Source organism: Anolis carolinensis, chromosome 3 (genome assembly GCF_035594765.1).
Source record: "Anolis carolinensis isolate JA03-04 chromosome 3, rAnoCar3.1.pri, whole genome shotgun sequence".
In the NCBI taxonomy this organism is placed as follows: domain Eukaryota; kingdom Metazoa; phylum Chordata; class Lepidosauria; order Squamata; family Dactyloidae; genus Anolis; species Anolis carolinensis.
The window spans coordinates 194,340,927-194,356,919 of record NC_085843.1 but is presented as its reverse complement, the minus strand read 5'-3'; the positions used below and the strand labels follow the sequence as shown (position 1 = coordinate 194,356,919).

The following is a 15,993-nucleotide window of genomic DNA, read 5'->3' as shown; positions in this document are numbered from 1 at the left end:
TATGTATCTATATAAACATATGACATATATACACATATACACACATACAAATATATACTATATACATACACATCTGTGTATATATGTATTATATATATATATATATGTTGCATGCTGGTACATACACATTAAACATATATATGTACTATACATGTTCACATGCATGTTTTGTATATATACACACAGATACAACATAAATACTATGTAGTACTATATACTGTATATACACGTGTGTGTGTGTGTGTGTATGTATGGAGACTGTGGGAAGAGAGACAGGCAGATTGAGAACATACCAGCAAACCGACCCAAACTACCAACGTCTGTTTAAAACGCTTTATTTTATGTTTTTTCATTTAAAAATATTTACAGATCTGAAATAGGCTCCTTTTTGGTGTGTGTGTGTGTTTTATTTTTCGCACAGAAAAATCATTATTCCGCGGGAAATGTAACGGAAAGGGCTAGGAGAGGAAGAAAGCCTTCCAAAAAAACAAAAATACTAAAAAAAAATTGGAAGGGTTTCCCCTACCTGAAGACCCCCACAAGCGCCGGGCATTTGGGGGCAGTTGTGTTTTTCCTAAGTTGTGTTTTGGTGGAGCTTTTTCCTTGAAGTTCGGCATCAAGTCCATTTCTCTGCCAAGATAGAAAACAAAAAAGGACCCCAACGAAACCAACCCAGAAAAGGTTTATTTTATTTTCCCCATAAATATTTTTTTTCAAAAAAATAGATACTATATATATTTCATATAATATATATATACATATTGTAACAGGAATGAATACACACAGTGTATTTCTTTAAAAGGGGCCAAGGAGGGCGAAGTCTGTCCACAGCGACACGGACGATTCCAAAGGGAATCCTGGAACAAGTGCGGGTTCAGTCAATGTAGTACGAGTCCTAGTAGTCGATCTTGTTGTAGAGGTTGTAGAGGGGCAAGGCGGAGAGGCTGCTGCTCCCTCCGGGGTAGTAGAGGGGCGCCGGGAAGGCGAGGGAGCGCGGCACCGGCACCCGGAGGAGAGCATTGTCGCGGAAGACGAGCGGCATGCCCACCAGCGTCTGCGCCGAGGCGTGGGCCATGTTGGCCGCCTCCAGCTCGGCCGAGAGCTGCCGCTTCCACTTGTTGCGCCGGTTCTGGAACCAGGTCTTGACCTGAGTCTCGGTCAGCTGGAGGCTTGAGGCCAAGCAGGCCCGCTCCGAGCTGCTCAGGTAGCGCTTCAGGTCGAAGGTGGACTCCAGCTGGTAGACCTGGCTGCGGGAGAAGACGGTGCGGGTCTTCTTCTTGGCCGAGGAGGCCTCGCGCGGGCCGCGCTCCACCCCCAGCAGCGCCGGGGACGCCGGGGAAGAAGCCGGCGCGAAGGGCCGCTCCTTCTCCTCCTTCAAGTCCGGCGGAGGAAGCGGCGGAGGCGGCGCCGAGGAGAGGAACGACGGGCCCCGCTCCGAGGAAAGCAGCGGCGCCCCCACGCCCTTCGCCGCCGTGCCTTCGGAAGGAGAAACAAAGGAAAACGTATCACATAACACAGAAAGTCAAATGCCTGGGCATAATGATAGACACTGCACTCCTTGCACACTGTGTCTATATCTCAGTTACCTGATCCCAATTGGACACTCAGGCCTCATCTACACAGCCCTATATCCCAGAATATCAAGCCATAAAACCCAGGATATCATGGCAGAAAATCATACAATATCTGCTTTGAACTGGGTTATTTATTTATTTATTTACAGCATTTATATTCCGCCCTTCTCAACCCGAAGGGGACTCAGGGCGGATCATATTGCACACATAAATGCAAACATTCAATGCCATAACATAGAACAGAGACAAGACGCAGGCACGGGCTGGCCTCGAACTCATGACCTCTTGGTCAGAGTGATTTGTTGCAGCTGGCTTGCTTTCCAGCCTGCGCCACAGCCCGGCCTGCTGTTATCTCTGCTTTGAACCCAGGATATCAAGGCAGAAAATCGCACCATATCTGCTTTGAACTGGGCTATCTGTGGGTCCTTCCACACAGCCATATAACCCAGAATATCCAGGCAAAAAATCCCACAATATCTGCTTTGAACTGGGTTATCTGTAGGCCCTTCCACGCAGCCATATAACCCAGGATATCAAGGAAGAAAAACACACAAAATCTGCTTTGAACTGGGTTATCTGTGAGCCCTTCCACACAGCCATATAACCCAGGATATCAAGGCAGAAAATCCCACAATATCTGCTTTGAACTGGGTTATCTCAGGGCCCTTCCACACAGCCACATAACCCAGGATATCCAGGCAGAAAATCCCACAATATCTGCTTTGAATTAGGTTATCTGTGGGTCCTTCCACACAGCCATATATATAACCCAGGATATCAAGGCAGAAAAACACACAAAATCTGCTTTGAACTGGGTTATCTGTGGGCCCCTTCAGACAGCCATATAACCCTGGATATCAAGGTAGAGAATACCACATTATCTGCTTTGAACTGGGTTATCTGAGTCCACAATCAAATAATGTAGGGTTTTCTGCCTTGATATTCTGGGATATAGGGCTGTGTGGAAGGGCCCTCAGGTCCTTTCCACACATCTGAATAAAATCCCACATTATCTACTTTGGACTGGAATATAGAGAAGCCTCCCACAAGGATGGTAAAACATCACCAATTCTCTCTAACCAGAAGCAACTTGCACCTGACACAAAAAATAATTGGAATATATGGCAGTGTGGACTCAGATAACCCAGATCAAAGCATATATTGTGGGATTTCCTGCCTTGATATTCTGGGTTATAGGGCTGTGTGGAAGCCTCTCAGGCCCCTTCTAAGATGCTATGTAAACCAGTTATAGAACTCCAATATGCTGATGATAATGTGGCCTGTGCTCATTCAGAAGATCTCCAAGCCACTCTAAATACCTCTGCAGAAGGATATGAAAAGCTTGGCCTCTCAGGCCCCTTCCACACAGCTGAATAAAATCCCACATTATCTGCTGTGAACTGGAATATAGAGAGAAGCCTCCCACGAGGATGGTAAAACGGGTCTCCTGGGCAAGGTCTTGCAGACAACCAATTCTCTCACACCAGAAGCAACTTGCACCTGACATGGAAATAAAACTAGAATATATGGCAGTGTGGTCTCAGATATCCCAGATCAAAGCAGATATTGTGGGATTTCCTGCCTTGATATTCTGGGTTATAGAACTGTGTGGAAGGGCTCTCAGGCCCCTTCTACACTGCTATGTAATCCAGTTATAGAACTCCAATATGCTGATGATAATGTGGTCTGTGCTCATTCAGAAGACCCACAAGCTACTCTAAATGCCTTTGCAGAAGGATACAAAAACCTTGGTCTCTGACTGAACATTGAGGGCCCTTCTACACAGCCATATAACCCAGAATATCAAATAAATAAACTTTATATATAGCCCTATCTCCAACATATGGCAAACATTCAATGCCCAAAGAAAACCGTACAAACAGTTTACATCAAGACAAAGCAAATTAGAAAACATAACCATAACTTATTAACAAAATGATGTCAACTAAAATAAAGAATAAAAAATGAAAAAAGAAATAAAAATAAAATAAAACATCATAAAATATAAAAACACCAATAACCCACAATACCTGCTTGGAAATAAAATGTGGGATTTTATTCAGCTGTGCAGAAGGAGCCTAAGGCCCATTCGACACAGCTGAATAAAATCCCACATTATCTACTTTGAACTGGAATATTTGGTGATGTGGACTCAGATAACCCAGTTCAAAGCAGATATTGTGGGTTATTCTGCCTTGATATACTGGGAGCCCTTCCACACAGCCATATAACCCAGAATATCAAGGCAGAAAATCCCACAATATCTGCTTTGAACTAGGTTATCTGAGTCCACACTGCCATACATTTCAGTTCAAAGAAGATAATATGGGATTTTCTGCTTTGATATTCTGGATTATGTGGCTGTGTGGAAAGGCCCTGGGTTATATGGCTGTGTGGAAAGGTTCTCGGGCTCCTTCTACACTGCTATGTGATCCAATTATAGAACTCCAATATGCTGATGATAATATGGTCTGTGCTCATTCAGAAGAAAGAAAACATATCCTTCAAAGCTTTATCTGGAAATCACTGAAATAAAACACAAGACTGCCAGTTTACTAATGCTGAAGATCTCTAGAAATAAGCTTCACCAACAGATGTGCAAGTCAACAACAAGAAAAATTGCTATGAGCAACTCCTTTTCCCAGTTAGTGAGATCTGAAGTACAGTGAGAAACAGAAGGAGAAACTTAAAAATTCTGGAGTAGATGGCTCATGGCTGAATAGTATGGAAGGGATCCCAAGCACTTAAGAGGTAGCTGCTTCAAAGCAGCAGGCTCAGAGGAAAGAGAAAGGAAAATCTGTTCAGTCTCTTGGTCAGCAAGGAGGTGTTAATGCTGCCAATGCAACCAATCCCTCTTTCAGCAGAATAAGGCAGCTGTTTCCTTCTGGGATTCTAACCTGTGCTATCCTTGAGTCCCCCACAGAGTGAGAAATGCAGGCTATAAATGAAGCTAATAAATAAGAAGATCTACAAGCCACTCTAAACCATAGATAAAAGCTTGGCCTTTCACTGAACATTGAAGGCCCTTCCACACAGCCATATAACCCAGAATATCAGGGCAAACAGGAATGGCCTTCCATCCTACTCTGACAGAAGTGATCCCCAAAGATTATGATGATAATCCAGATTATCTAATCAGATAATCCACATTTTGAGTGCAACAGATAAGGATATTCTCCATAATGGAGAATTGGACTCCATTAAGCAGAAGTGTTCATTCTTCCTCCCTGACATTGTAAGTCTAGAAATCGCAACAGTATTCATAGAATAGAATCTAGAATAGAATAGCTTTGTCATTGTGCTATTGCACAATCCCACACACACACCACAAAACAACACACCCATCCTTCCATGCTGCCTACCACAATCACCACACAGCCCCCACATCAGAGCAAAACTAACATAGACACAGTTCGAGGAGATAAACTATCCTTCAATCTGTTTGGCCCCTTCCAAAAACTTATAGTTTTATATTTCACTAATTCATCTGCTTGGAATTACTTTATATTTAGCAGTGTCACTAAGGACCCTTCCACACAGCTGAATAATATCCCACATTTTCTGCTTTGAACTGGAATATATGGCAGTGTGGACTCAGATAACCCAGTTCAAAGCAGATATTGTGGGATTTTCTGCCTTGATATTATGGGTTATATGGCTATGTGGAAGGGCCCTTTGTCACCCTGTAAGTCTACCAGCTGGAATTATAAAATTCTTCCAAAAATGGGATTAGCTGTGCAACTATGGTGACCCTTGGGAGCTGCAGTTTCCCAAAGGTCTTCCCTGACAACAGAGGCCCCTTCTATACCACCACATCATCCACATTATCAAAGCAGATAATCCATATGATCTGCTTTGAACAGGATTATCTGAAGTCCCTTCTACACTACCATATAAAATCCAGATTATCTGCTTTGAACTGGGTTGGTTATATGTCAGTGTAACAACAACAACAACTTTATTTTTGTATCCTGCCTCCATCTCCTTAAGGGACTCGGGATGGCTTACATGGGGAAAATCCCCACAACAGTTAAAATGTGATACATTAAATTCAAAAATATGAGTGTAGACTCATATAATCCAATATGCATTATCTGCTTTGATAATATGGATTTTATAGCATCAAAGATGGGACTGAGTCTACACTGTCATGTAATCCAGTTCAAAGTTAATCTGGATTTTATATGGCAGTGTATAAGTAGTCTCAGGCTTGATCTTCACTGCTCTATAGCCAGGATCTGATCCCAGATCATCTCTATATTCCAGATTATCTGACAATGTAGACTCATATAATCCGGGATCAGATCCTGGGATATAGAGCAGTGGTACATCCAGCCTTAATCAAGGGAGTCTGTGAGTGGTTTACACTATAACATGTTTTTTGTTCCTGGGTTATAAAGCTCATCTCCTAATTGGTTCTATCATAAAGAAAGCAGGGGCAAAGTTTATTAAGATGCCAAATTTGGGGTTTTGCTGTCTGCACATTCATTCAGGAAATCATTCAAGAAAATTACAACTAAGTACTTTGAAAGTAAGAACTGCACAATTAAACAGGAAGTAACACTTTCAGGAACATAATATTTTTTCATATTTTGTTACATAGTGGAGCCTATGGGAGTGTGCCACTAAGCAGGCAATGTAGGCCAATCAGGCCTACATCTTTCAGGGCCCAAGGAAGGGGCCTCATATTTTAACTAACACATTAACCAGCCTATTTTGTCCTGAATCCAATAGCTACAGCTACAGAATTTCCTTCTCCAGGCCATCCAACAATCCTAATGCAAACCCAATAACCAACTGGTTTGCAAGGAAATAGTTCTTAGCTTCACTATCCTCCAAGATATTTCCCTCCTCAGCCTCCTGGGAAAAAAATAAACCAAAGCTCTGTTTTGGAATCACTGGGTTGCTGTGAATTTTCCAAGCTGCATGGCCATGTTCCAGAAGCATTCTCTCCTGACGTTTCGCCCACATCTATGTCAGGCATCCTCAGAGGTTGTGAGGTCTGTTGGAAACTAGGCAAGTGAGATTTATATATCTGTGGAAGGTCCAGGGTGGGAGAAAGAATTCCCACAAGCATCACAAACTACTTTGCAGAAAAATACTTCTCCTAGGCTTGTTTATTCTCCAGTCTTTGGGGGAAAAAATCATAAATATTGAAACATCTTGGAGTCTCAGGTGCAAATGGTATTCACTTCCATGGGTGTACTTACAATAAATATGCCCAAGCTTGCTTTGCAGGGAAATAGTTTTCCAGTGCTTGACTGTCATCAGCTCTCATCATAACAAACTACTTCCGCAGGAAAATAGTTCTCTTAGCCCCCCCCCCCACCACCACCACCACCACCACCTATACTGTCCATTTAAAGCAATTCGAAGCTAGCTTCAAAAGACAGCAGCGAGACAACAAACTCCCACAAAAGTGTGCGGGAAAGAAAGCCCAGAATGAGTATCAGGGCTCTGTGTTTTGTTTGTGTCATCCTCCAAACGGATTCCAGGATTTCCTAGTATGTAATCATAGGCAAAGGGTATAATATGCTAAAGTTTTCGAGCTGAAATCATGGAGCCCCCGTGGCGCAGCGAGTTAAGCCGCTGAGCTGCTGAACTTGCTGACGGAAAGTTCGGGGTTCGAATCCCGACAAGAGGAAAAACCTTTAACCATTACCTTAACCATACACAGCGAATACAGGTTTGAAGCTGCATTGAGTGGTCAGTCAGTGTATAGAAGAAAATAATGAAACTGAATAGAAAAGAAATAGAGACACAACTCCTGAGTGTGTTGTTCTGTTCCTTCTTCATAATCCTAAACTAAGTCCCTAAAACAAATGACTTAGCAAGGAACTAGTTCTCATAGGCTGGTTCTACACTAACACTTGTATTGCATTGAACTGCATGATAACTAACTAAGTTTATCCATCCTCTGTGAAGAATAACACATGGAGGGAAGGCAGCTCGAAAACCGGACGATATAATGCACTTTGAAAGGTGTTTAGATCAGCGTCAGGAACTGGATTAAGCTTTACAATGGGATAAACCAAGTCTTGATGCTCCCCAATAGGGCCAGGAATGCACATGTAGGTGTAAACACGCATAGACAAATTAAAACCCTATGAAGCCGCGGATGATGTGGATCCTGGCACCAGGTATAAACATCATTTACGCCTTAGATCTACACTGGTTGGATCTACACTATCAAATAATGCAATGGTCAAAGTATGTCCACAGAAAGCAGTTCAAACTGCATTATTGGGCAGCGCCAAATAGCAAACTGCTTTGCAGGGAAATACACATCCATTCCAGTTCGCCTGTGCTTAACCATCCTCTGCGATATGCGGGTATGTGTGCCTACAGATCAAATCCCTTCCTGTCTTTGAAATATTTTTTTTAACTCTCTTCTTAACTCGAATCCGTTTTTGTTTTGTTTTTTCGTGTCTTGAGACACTGCAGTTCGCTTCTGGTGTGAGAGAATTGGCCGTCTGCAATGACAGTTGCCCAGGAGACGCCCGGATGTTTTGATGCTTTACCATCCTGTGGGAAGCTTTTCTCAAGTCTCAGTGAACCAAACAATTCGGAAATCTAATCCTGCTTTATAATTCTAACCATAAAGTGTTAGAATGGCTTTAGAATTAAGGTCCTCGCACTGGCCCCGTTGTTGTGGATGGGGCTTGCTCTCTCGAATTGCGTTACAAAGCGATACTTTTCGGCATACTTGCCATGGCAGAAAATGAAGTTGCCATGTAATTCTATTTAACTTAATTCTGGGGTTAATAATGCACAAGTAAATTAGGGTCAGATCTTTCCAAGAGGCTTTTCCACTCCATTGTTTTGTTTTCATTTATGTGTCTCAGAATATAAGGTCATATATATATGTGTGCGTGCACATACATACACACATACTATATATATATATACACACACATATACACATACACAAACTACACATATATATATGTATGTGTGTGTGTATATATATATATATATATATATATATATATATATATATATATCTGAGACACATAAACACAAACAGACTAGAAAAGTGTATTGGAAGGATACATACACACACATGTATACATACACACATACTATATATATACCCTACAAGCACACATACACAATATATATGTATATATATACACACATATAATATCTGAGACACATAAACACAAACAAACAGGCTATAAAGTATATTGGAAAGATATATATACACACACATACACAAACGTATATATAGGATATATATATAGAGAGAGAGAGACATACGCACACATCCTATATATACACACACATACACAAATTCTCTCTCTCTCTCTCTCTCTCTCTATATATATATATATATATATATATATATATGATATCTATATCTATCTATCTATATATATATATATATCATATCTGAGACACATAAACACAAACAACAGGCTAGAAAAGTATATTGGAAATATATATATACACACACACACATATATATACACACACATACACAAACTATATATATGTTGGACACACACACATACACACACATAATATAAATATGCACACACATACACAAACTATATATGATTATATCCGAGACACATAAACACAAACAAACAACAGGCTACAAAAGTATATTGGAAAGATACACATCCATATATATATACACACACATGCATGCACATAAATATATATGTGTGTATGTTTGTATATATATGAACACACACATACATACATATTCATATACTGTATCTGTACCTACTACATACAGTGTGTGTGTGTGTGTGTGTGTGTATATATATATATATATATATATATATATATATATATATATATATATATATGAAAAACAGGCCAGTATGTATGTGTGTATATCTTTCCCTTTCTTTCAGCAGATCTCACTTGCTCATTCCGGTGGATAACAGTGACCTTATCTCCCGCTAGAGAGAATTCGTGGAATATATACAGAAATATCGATATGTAGAAGTCCTTTCGCCAATCACCCCGGGGGAAAAAAACTTTTCCTTCCATTCACCGTTATCTATAAGAATTAACAAGTGATGCCTCCAGAAAGCAAGGGAGAGGCAAATAAAAATATATAACTATAACTATATATGTGTGTGTATACACACATTTTTGGAACATATATATATTAAAAATGCTTTTAGTTCTTATCCATATTACTGAGAGCAGGAGGCTGGATGTAGTCAACTATTCAAAGAAAATGGGAAGAAACATTTTTGGAATCTGTACATATATATATTCAAAACTATTTCCAAATATATGTGTGTCATATATTTATATATAGATATATTAAATGTCTATCTATCTAGACACACACATATTTTGGAAACATTTTTGGAATATATGTATTATATTCCAAAAATGTTTTTAAAATGTATGTAAGTATGCATGTATATATATTATATAAAATTATAGATATAATATACATACATATACATATATATATACACACACACACATATATTTTGAAACATTTGAGGTATATATATATATATATATTCCAAAAATGTTTCCAAAATGTATGCATGTATGTGTGTGTGTGTATTATAAAATTATATATATAATATTATACATATACATAAATATACATATATGCACACACACACACACATATTTTTGAAAAAATTTAGGTATATATCTTCCAAAATTGTTTCTAAAATGTAGGTATGTATGTGTGTGTATATATAATATACATATCTTATATAATAAATTATAATATTATATACATACACATAGACATATATATAATATACTCACACACATATATACACATATTTTTGAAACATTTTTGGTATATAGATATACAGTAGAGTCTCACTTATCCAACATTCACTTATCCAACGTTCTGGATTATCCAACGCATTTTTGTAGTCAATGTTTTCAATACATTGTGATATTTTGCTGCTAAATGCGTAAATACAGTAATTACTACATAGCATTACTGCATATTGAAATACCTTTTCTGTCAAATTTGTTGTATAACATGATGTTTTGGTGCTTAATTTGTAAAATCACAACCTAATTTGGTGTTTAATAGGTTTCTCCTTAATCTCTCCTTGTTATCCAACGTATTCGCTTATCCAACGTTCTACCGGCCCGTTTATGTTGGATAAGTGAGATTCTACTGTAGATATATCCCAAAAATGTTTCCTTCCATTTCCCTTGAATGGTTGGCGACATTCAGCCTCCTGCTCCCAATAATATGGATAAGAATTCAAAACATTTAAACAACCCACAAAAACGACACGAGCCTTTTAAACCTTACACCTCTGCAAGACAGAAAGCTTCGCACCCGAGTCTGAAACTTAATTCTCAGCCGAGATATCGTTTTTTTAAAAAAACAATGTCCCTATCTACACTGTCCATTTAACGCGTTTCGAACCTTCAGTCAATCAATCAATCCACGAGAATCTTGGGACGCCCAGAAGAACAATCTCCCACCAAAGGAATCCCTTAATGGGTTTGTGCAATCCTAAAATTGGGTTGCAAGATTTTCAAAAACTACTTTCTCCAAGACTGGGTTTGAAATGGCATTTGAGTACTACTTTTAGAAAACTGGCTTCAGAGCCAAGCAAAGGAAGAAAGAGGCAAAGGTTGGGTCTAACGCTGCAAAATAGTGCAATTTAGAGCTCTGTTGAGACCGACCCTTAGCTTCATTCTACACTGCTATATGGCAACGTAAATACAAGTTTCCTTGGCCAAGCCTTTCCTTTGCCAGGATGAGGACGCTGCTGCTTACCGAGACAGGTGAAGGCGGCGAGGGGCTGCCGCTTGTGTGGGGCTTCCTTGGGGCCGCAGAAGCAGGCGGGGGGCTTCCATCCCTCGTCGGGCTCCTCTTCCTCGGAGGAGACGGAAAGGCTCCTTTTCCTGCCCGGCCAAGAGGAGACGGCGGCTGGGGCGCCTCCTTCCGAAGTGGGTCCAACGCTCTTGCTGTTGCCCAGGATGGACTGGATGGTGAAGCTGGAAATCGGGGCCGCGGTGGTGGTAGTGGCGGCGGCGGCGGGGCAGCCCTTGCTCGGCTCTTCTTTGTTGCTCATCCTAAGAAACGGGAGGAGGAGGAGGAAGAGAAGAGCGGCGGGTTTAGAAGGGACCGGGAAGGAGGAGGAAAAGGGGGGCGTTTGGGGCAGCTTTCCCCTGAGCCGCCCGAGCCCGACTGCATGCTCCTTTCCCGCTCAGGTCTCTATTGATCTCCCGGCGGCGGGGCCTCATTTGCATGTAGGGCCCGCCTTGGCCAATCACGACGCGCCCCGCAGGCCCGGAAAGTTTCAAAATTCTAGGACGCCCCAGTCAATGCTTCTTTTCCCTTGGGGTTGAAACTCACACTCAAAAGGGTAATCTTTAAATGCATGTACAGTAGAATCTCACTTATTCAACATAAACGGGCCGGCAGAACGTTGGATAAGCGAATATGTTGGATAATAAGGAGGGATTAAGGAAAAGCCTATTACACATCAAATTAGGTTATGATTACAAATTAAGCACCAAAGCATCATGTTACACAACAAATTTACAGGAAAAGTAGTTCATTATAGATCAATAAAAAAGGTAAAGTTAAGTCCAGTCATGTCTGACTCTGGGGATTGGTGCTCATCTCCATTTTCAAGCCGAAGAGCCGGCGTTGTCCGTAGACACCTCCAAGGTCATGTGGACGGCATGACTGCATGGAGCACCGTTACCTTCCCGACAAAGCGGTACCTATTGATCTACTCACATTGGCATGTTTTCGAACTGCTAGGTTGGCAGGAGCTGGAGCTAACAGCGGCCGCTCATGCCGCTCCCGGGGTTTGAACGTGGGACCTTTCCAGCTCAGTGCTTTAACGCACTTCGCCACCGGGGTTAACGAAAAGCCTATTACACATCGAATTAGGTTATGATTTTACAAATTAAGCACCAAAACATCATGCTTTACAACAAATTTGACAGGAAAAGTAGTTCATTACAGATCAATGCTATGTAGTAATTCCTGTATTTACGAATTTAGCACCAAAATATCACAATGCATTGAAAACATGGACTACAAAAATGCGTTGGATAATCCAGAGAGTTGGATAAGTGAGACTCTACTGTATTTTTTTTTCTCCTGTGGTGGGGACCATGCCCGTAGCCAAGGCGGCGGTTTAGGGTTTCCACACAGCCCTATATCCCAGAATATCAAGTCAGAAAATCCCACATTGTTAATTGAGGTGATTAACTACAACATTCATGGCCTCCAACTGACAAAGAGTTCTTCTCTCACCCTCCACAGATACAGTAGAGTCTCACTTATCCAACATAAACGGGCCGGCAGAACGTTGGATAAGCGAATATGTTGGATAATAAAGAGGGATTAAGGAAAAGCCTATTACACATCAAATTAGGTTATGATTTTACAAATTAAGCACCAAAGCATCATGTTATACAACAAATTTGACAGGAAAAGTAGTTCATTACAGATTAATGCTATGTAGTAATTCCTGTATTTACGAATTTAGCACCAAAATATCACGATGTATTTAAAACATTGACTACAAAAATGCGTTGGATAATCCAGAATGTTGGATAAGCAAGTGTTGGATAAGTGAGACTCTACTGTATTTTTTTTCCTCCTGTGGTGGGGACCATGCCAGTAGCCAAGGGGACGGTTTAGGGTTTCCACACAGCCCTATATCCCAGAATATCAAGTCAGAAAATCCCACATTGCTAATTGAGGTGATTAACTACAACATTCACACTGGCCTCCAACTGACAAAGAGTTCTTCTCTCACCATAGACTTTCCACAGATATATATATAAACCTTCCTTGCTTAGTTTCTCCATACCTCACAACCTCTGAGGATGCCTGCCATAGATGTGGGGAAAACGTCAGGAGAGAATGCTTCTAGAACATGGCCATACAGCCCGGAAAACATACAACAACCCTGTGATCCCACATTATCTGAATGTGGACTCAGATAATCCAGTTCAAAGCAGATACAGTATTGTGGGATCTTTCGCCTTGGTATTCTGGGATATAGGGCTGTGTGGAAGGCCCAAGGTAATGACATTAAGTCTAGTCCTGTCCGACTCTGGGGAGTTGGTGCTCATCTCCATTTCTAAGCCGGCTTTGTCCGTAGACACCTCCAAGATCATTTAGCCGGCATGACTGCATGGAGCGCCGTTAAAAGGCTTTCAAACGACCCTCCAAATCTTTCAGGTAAAAAAAAAACAACACCCTGATTTACTCATGGATTGTAACTGCTTAACCAAAGCTGCATGGCAAGTCTATGAAAAGCAAAAAATATGGTCATGGGGGTGTGTGTGATTTTTTTTAAAGCGAATTATGAAGAGTAGTTCCATAACGCAAAATAATTTAGACATCAGGCTCCATCGATAAACTTCAGTGTACACTCATGGGGATTTAGTTGATCAGTTAAAATTCACGAGTAAACCAGTTTTTTTAAAAAAAAAAAAAACCTGAAAAATCGGGAGAGGGGTTGAACCCCTAACATCCCCCCCCCCCCCTTGGCTATAGCCCTGGTCAAACGACTCCCAAAATCTTTCAAGTAAAAAAAAAAAACTGGTTTTCTCATGGATTTTAACTGCTTAACCACATCCCCATGCCAAGTCTATGAGAAACAAAAATGAGGGTCTCTCCAGAACTGCAACCAAATTTTGATTATTCACACTATCATTGCCTAGCCTTTCTATCAATTTATATTGCAATGGCCAATTTACATTACAATAGGGCCAGCTAACACCTCCCAACAAAGGATTTCCCTTGAGAGGAAGCAGCCAAGCTTTGAAACTGCAAGGCTATTCAGTGCTAATCAAGGTGGCCGATTGCAACATTCACACTCGCCTCAAGCAGTCAAGAGTTCTTTCTCCCACCCTGGAGATTCCACAGATATATAAACCCTAGTTTCCAACAGACCTCACGACCTCAGCCCTATACTATCATTGCCTGCCTTTCTACCAATTTACATTGCAATGGCCAATTTATATTGCAATAGGGCCAGCTAATACCCCCCAACAAAGGATTCCCCTTGAGAGGAAGCAGCCAGACTTTGAAGCTGCAAGGCTATTCAATGCTAATCAAGTTGCAACATTCACACTTGCTTCCAACAGACACATCCTGGACATTCCACAGATACATAAGCATAGTTTTCCAACAGACCTCACACCCTCTGATGATGCCTGCCACAGATGCAGGCGAAATATCAGGAGAGAATGCTTCTGGAAAGAGACCATGCCTCCCGGAAAACTCATGGCATAGTGGAAGGGACCAAGTTGGCCTACCCACAAACAGCAGGCAAAGCCTAAGGCGGTGTGGGATGTTCTGAATTGCAGGTGAAAACTGAGGAAAATGCAGTATCTGCCACTGGTTCCTCTAATGATCCAAGTCCTGCCAAAGAAACAATGGAACAGGAGCAAGGACAAGAAGCTGTGTCACTGTTAGACCTTGGACTTTACATGAACAAGACTGTTTCTGATGACCAAGTGAAAGCTCACTCAGTGCAATATCCACAGACTCCATTGCCAGGATATGTATTTCCTGAGCATAAGAAAAGGCATCTAAATTTTTAACCCAAACGGTTCTGCAGATTTCCTTTGTTTGGCCTACTTATTTCATGTACAAAGTGCACTCTGTAAGTACTGTGTGGTGTTTGGAGGAGAAGTTGGGGATAAAGGTGGTCAAGCTTGGTGCATTGGTTGCTAAACCATTTGTGCTATGGAAAGATGCAATACAAGTCTTCCAACAGACACCAAAAAATAAAGTACCATCAGAACAACTTGTGCTTGGCTAAAACTTTCTTGCTAATTCACAGTGGAAAATGTTTTGATGTGATAAAGAAAATATGAAAGCAGAAAGAAACTTCTGCAAATTGTGGAAACTATTATCCTTTGTGGTCCACAAGAACTGTCTTAAAGAAGGACCAATGATTCAGGATCTATTACCTATGATTTTTTTTCTAGCTACAGGCCTGGTGGGGACCTATTGTTACTACTATCATTATTATTATTTGATACACAACAAGATCAGTACACAGCAAACAAAATCACTATGCTTGCTTTTGTATTGGATCACATTTCGGACACTTCCCAAGTATCCAGGACTATGGAGAATAATACTCATATCCGAATAGGGTGGCCTTTTGCAGCTAACAGATGATGATTTTGTCAGCACCAGATTGTTTTTCAATGCTGGCCAAGGTCTTTAGGCACTGCACCCAGTGTGCCATTCACCACTTGGACCACCTTGACTGGCTTGTGCCAGAGTCTTTGCAGTTTAGTATAGTGTAAGTTTTATTATTAATATTATTATTAGCACATTCTGGTTGGAGTTTCCCATGGAAACTGGAGCCCCTCTTCTTCCCTGCAAACAATTATTATTATTATTATTATTATTATTATTATTATTATTATTATTATTATATTTATTATATTTATTATATTTATTTATACC

The 15,993-nt window shown here is 40.8% G+C and overlaps 1 protein-coding gene across 1 annotated transcript; it reads right to left on the bottom strand.

Annotated features, from left to right (window-relative positions):
* Positions 1–319: 319 nt before the first annotated feature.
* Positions 320–11,747, bottom strand: hmx2 (H6 family homeobox 2). The gene is made up of 2 exons (XM_003218601.4): positions 11,311–11,747; positions 320–1,476 (listed from the first exon to the last, which is right to left on the bottom strand). The coding sequence occupies exons 1-2, from the start codon at positions 11,606–11,608 to the stop codon at positions 896–898; spliced, it is 879 nt and encodes a 292-aa protein (XP_003218649.2). The 5' UTR covers positions 11,609–11,747; the 3' UTR covers positions 320–895.
* Between the last annotated feature and the right edge of the window lie 4,246 nt (positions 11,748–15,993).

What these genes read in the sequence shown, in the direction of transcription:
- hmx2 (XM_003218601.4), bottom strand. Translation starts at nt 11,608, where the DNA reads ATGAGCAACAAAGAAGAGCCGAGCAAGGGCTGCCCCGCCGCCGCCGCC. An exon ending in CGCCGCCTTCACCTGTCTCG is followed by an intron (nt 1,477 to 11,310) that starts GTAAGCAGCAGC and finishes CTCCTTCCGAAG; the next exon opens with GCACGGCGGCGAAGGGCGTG.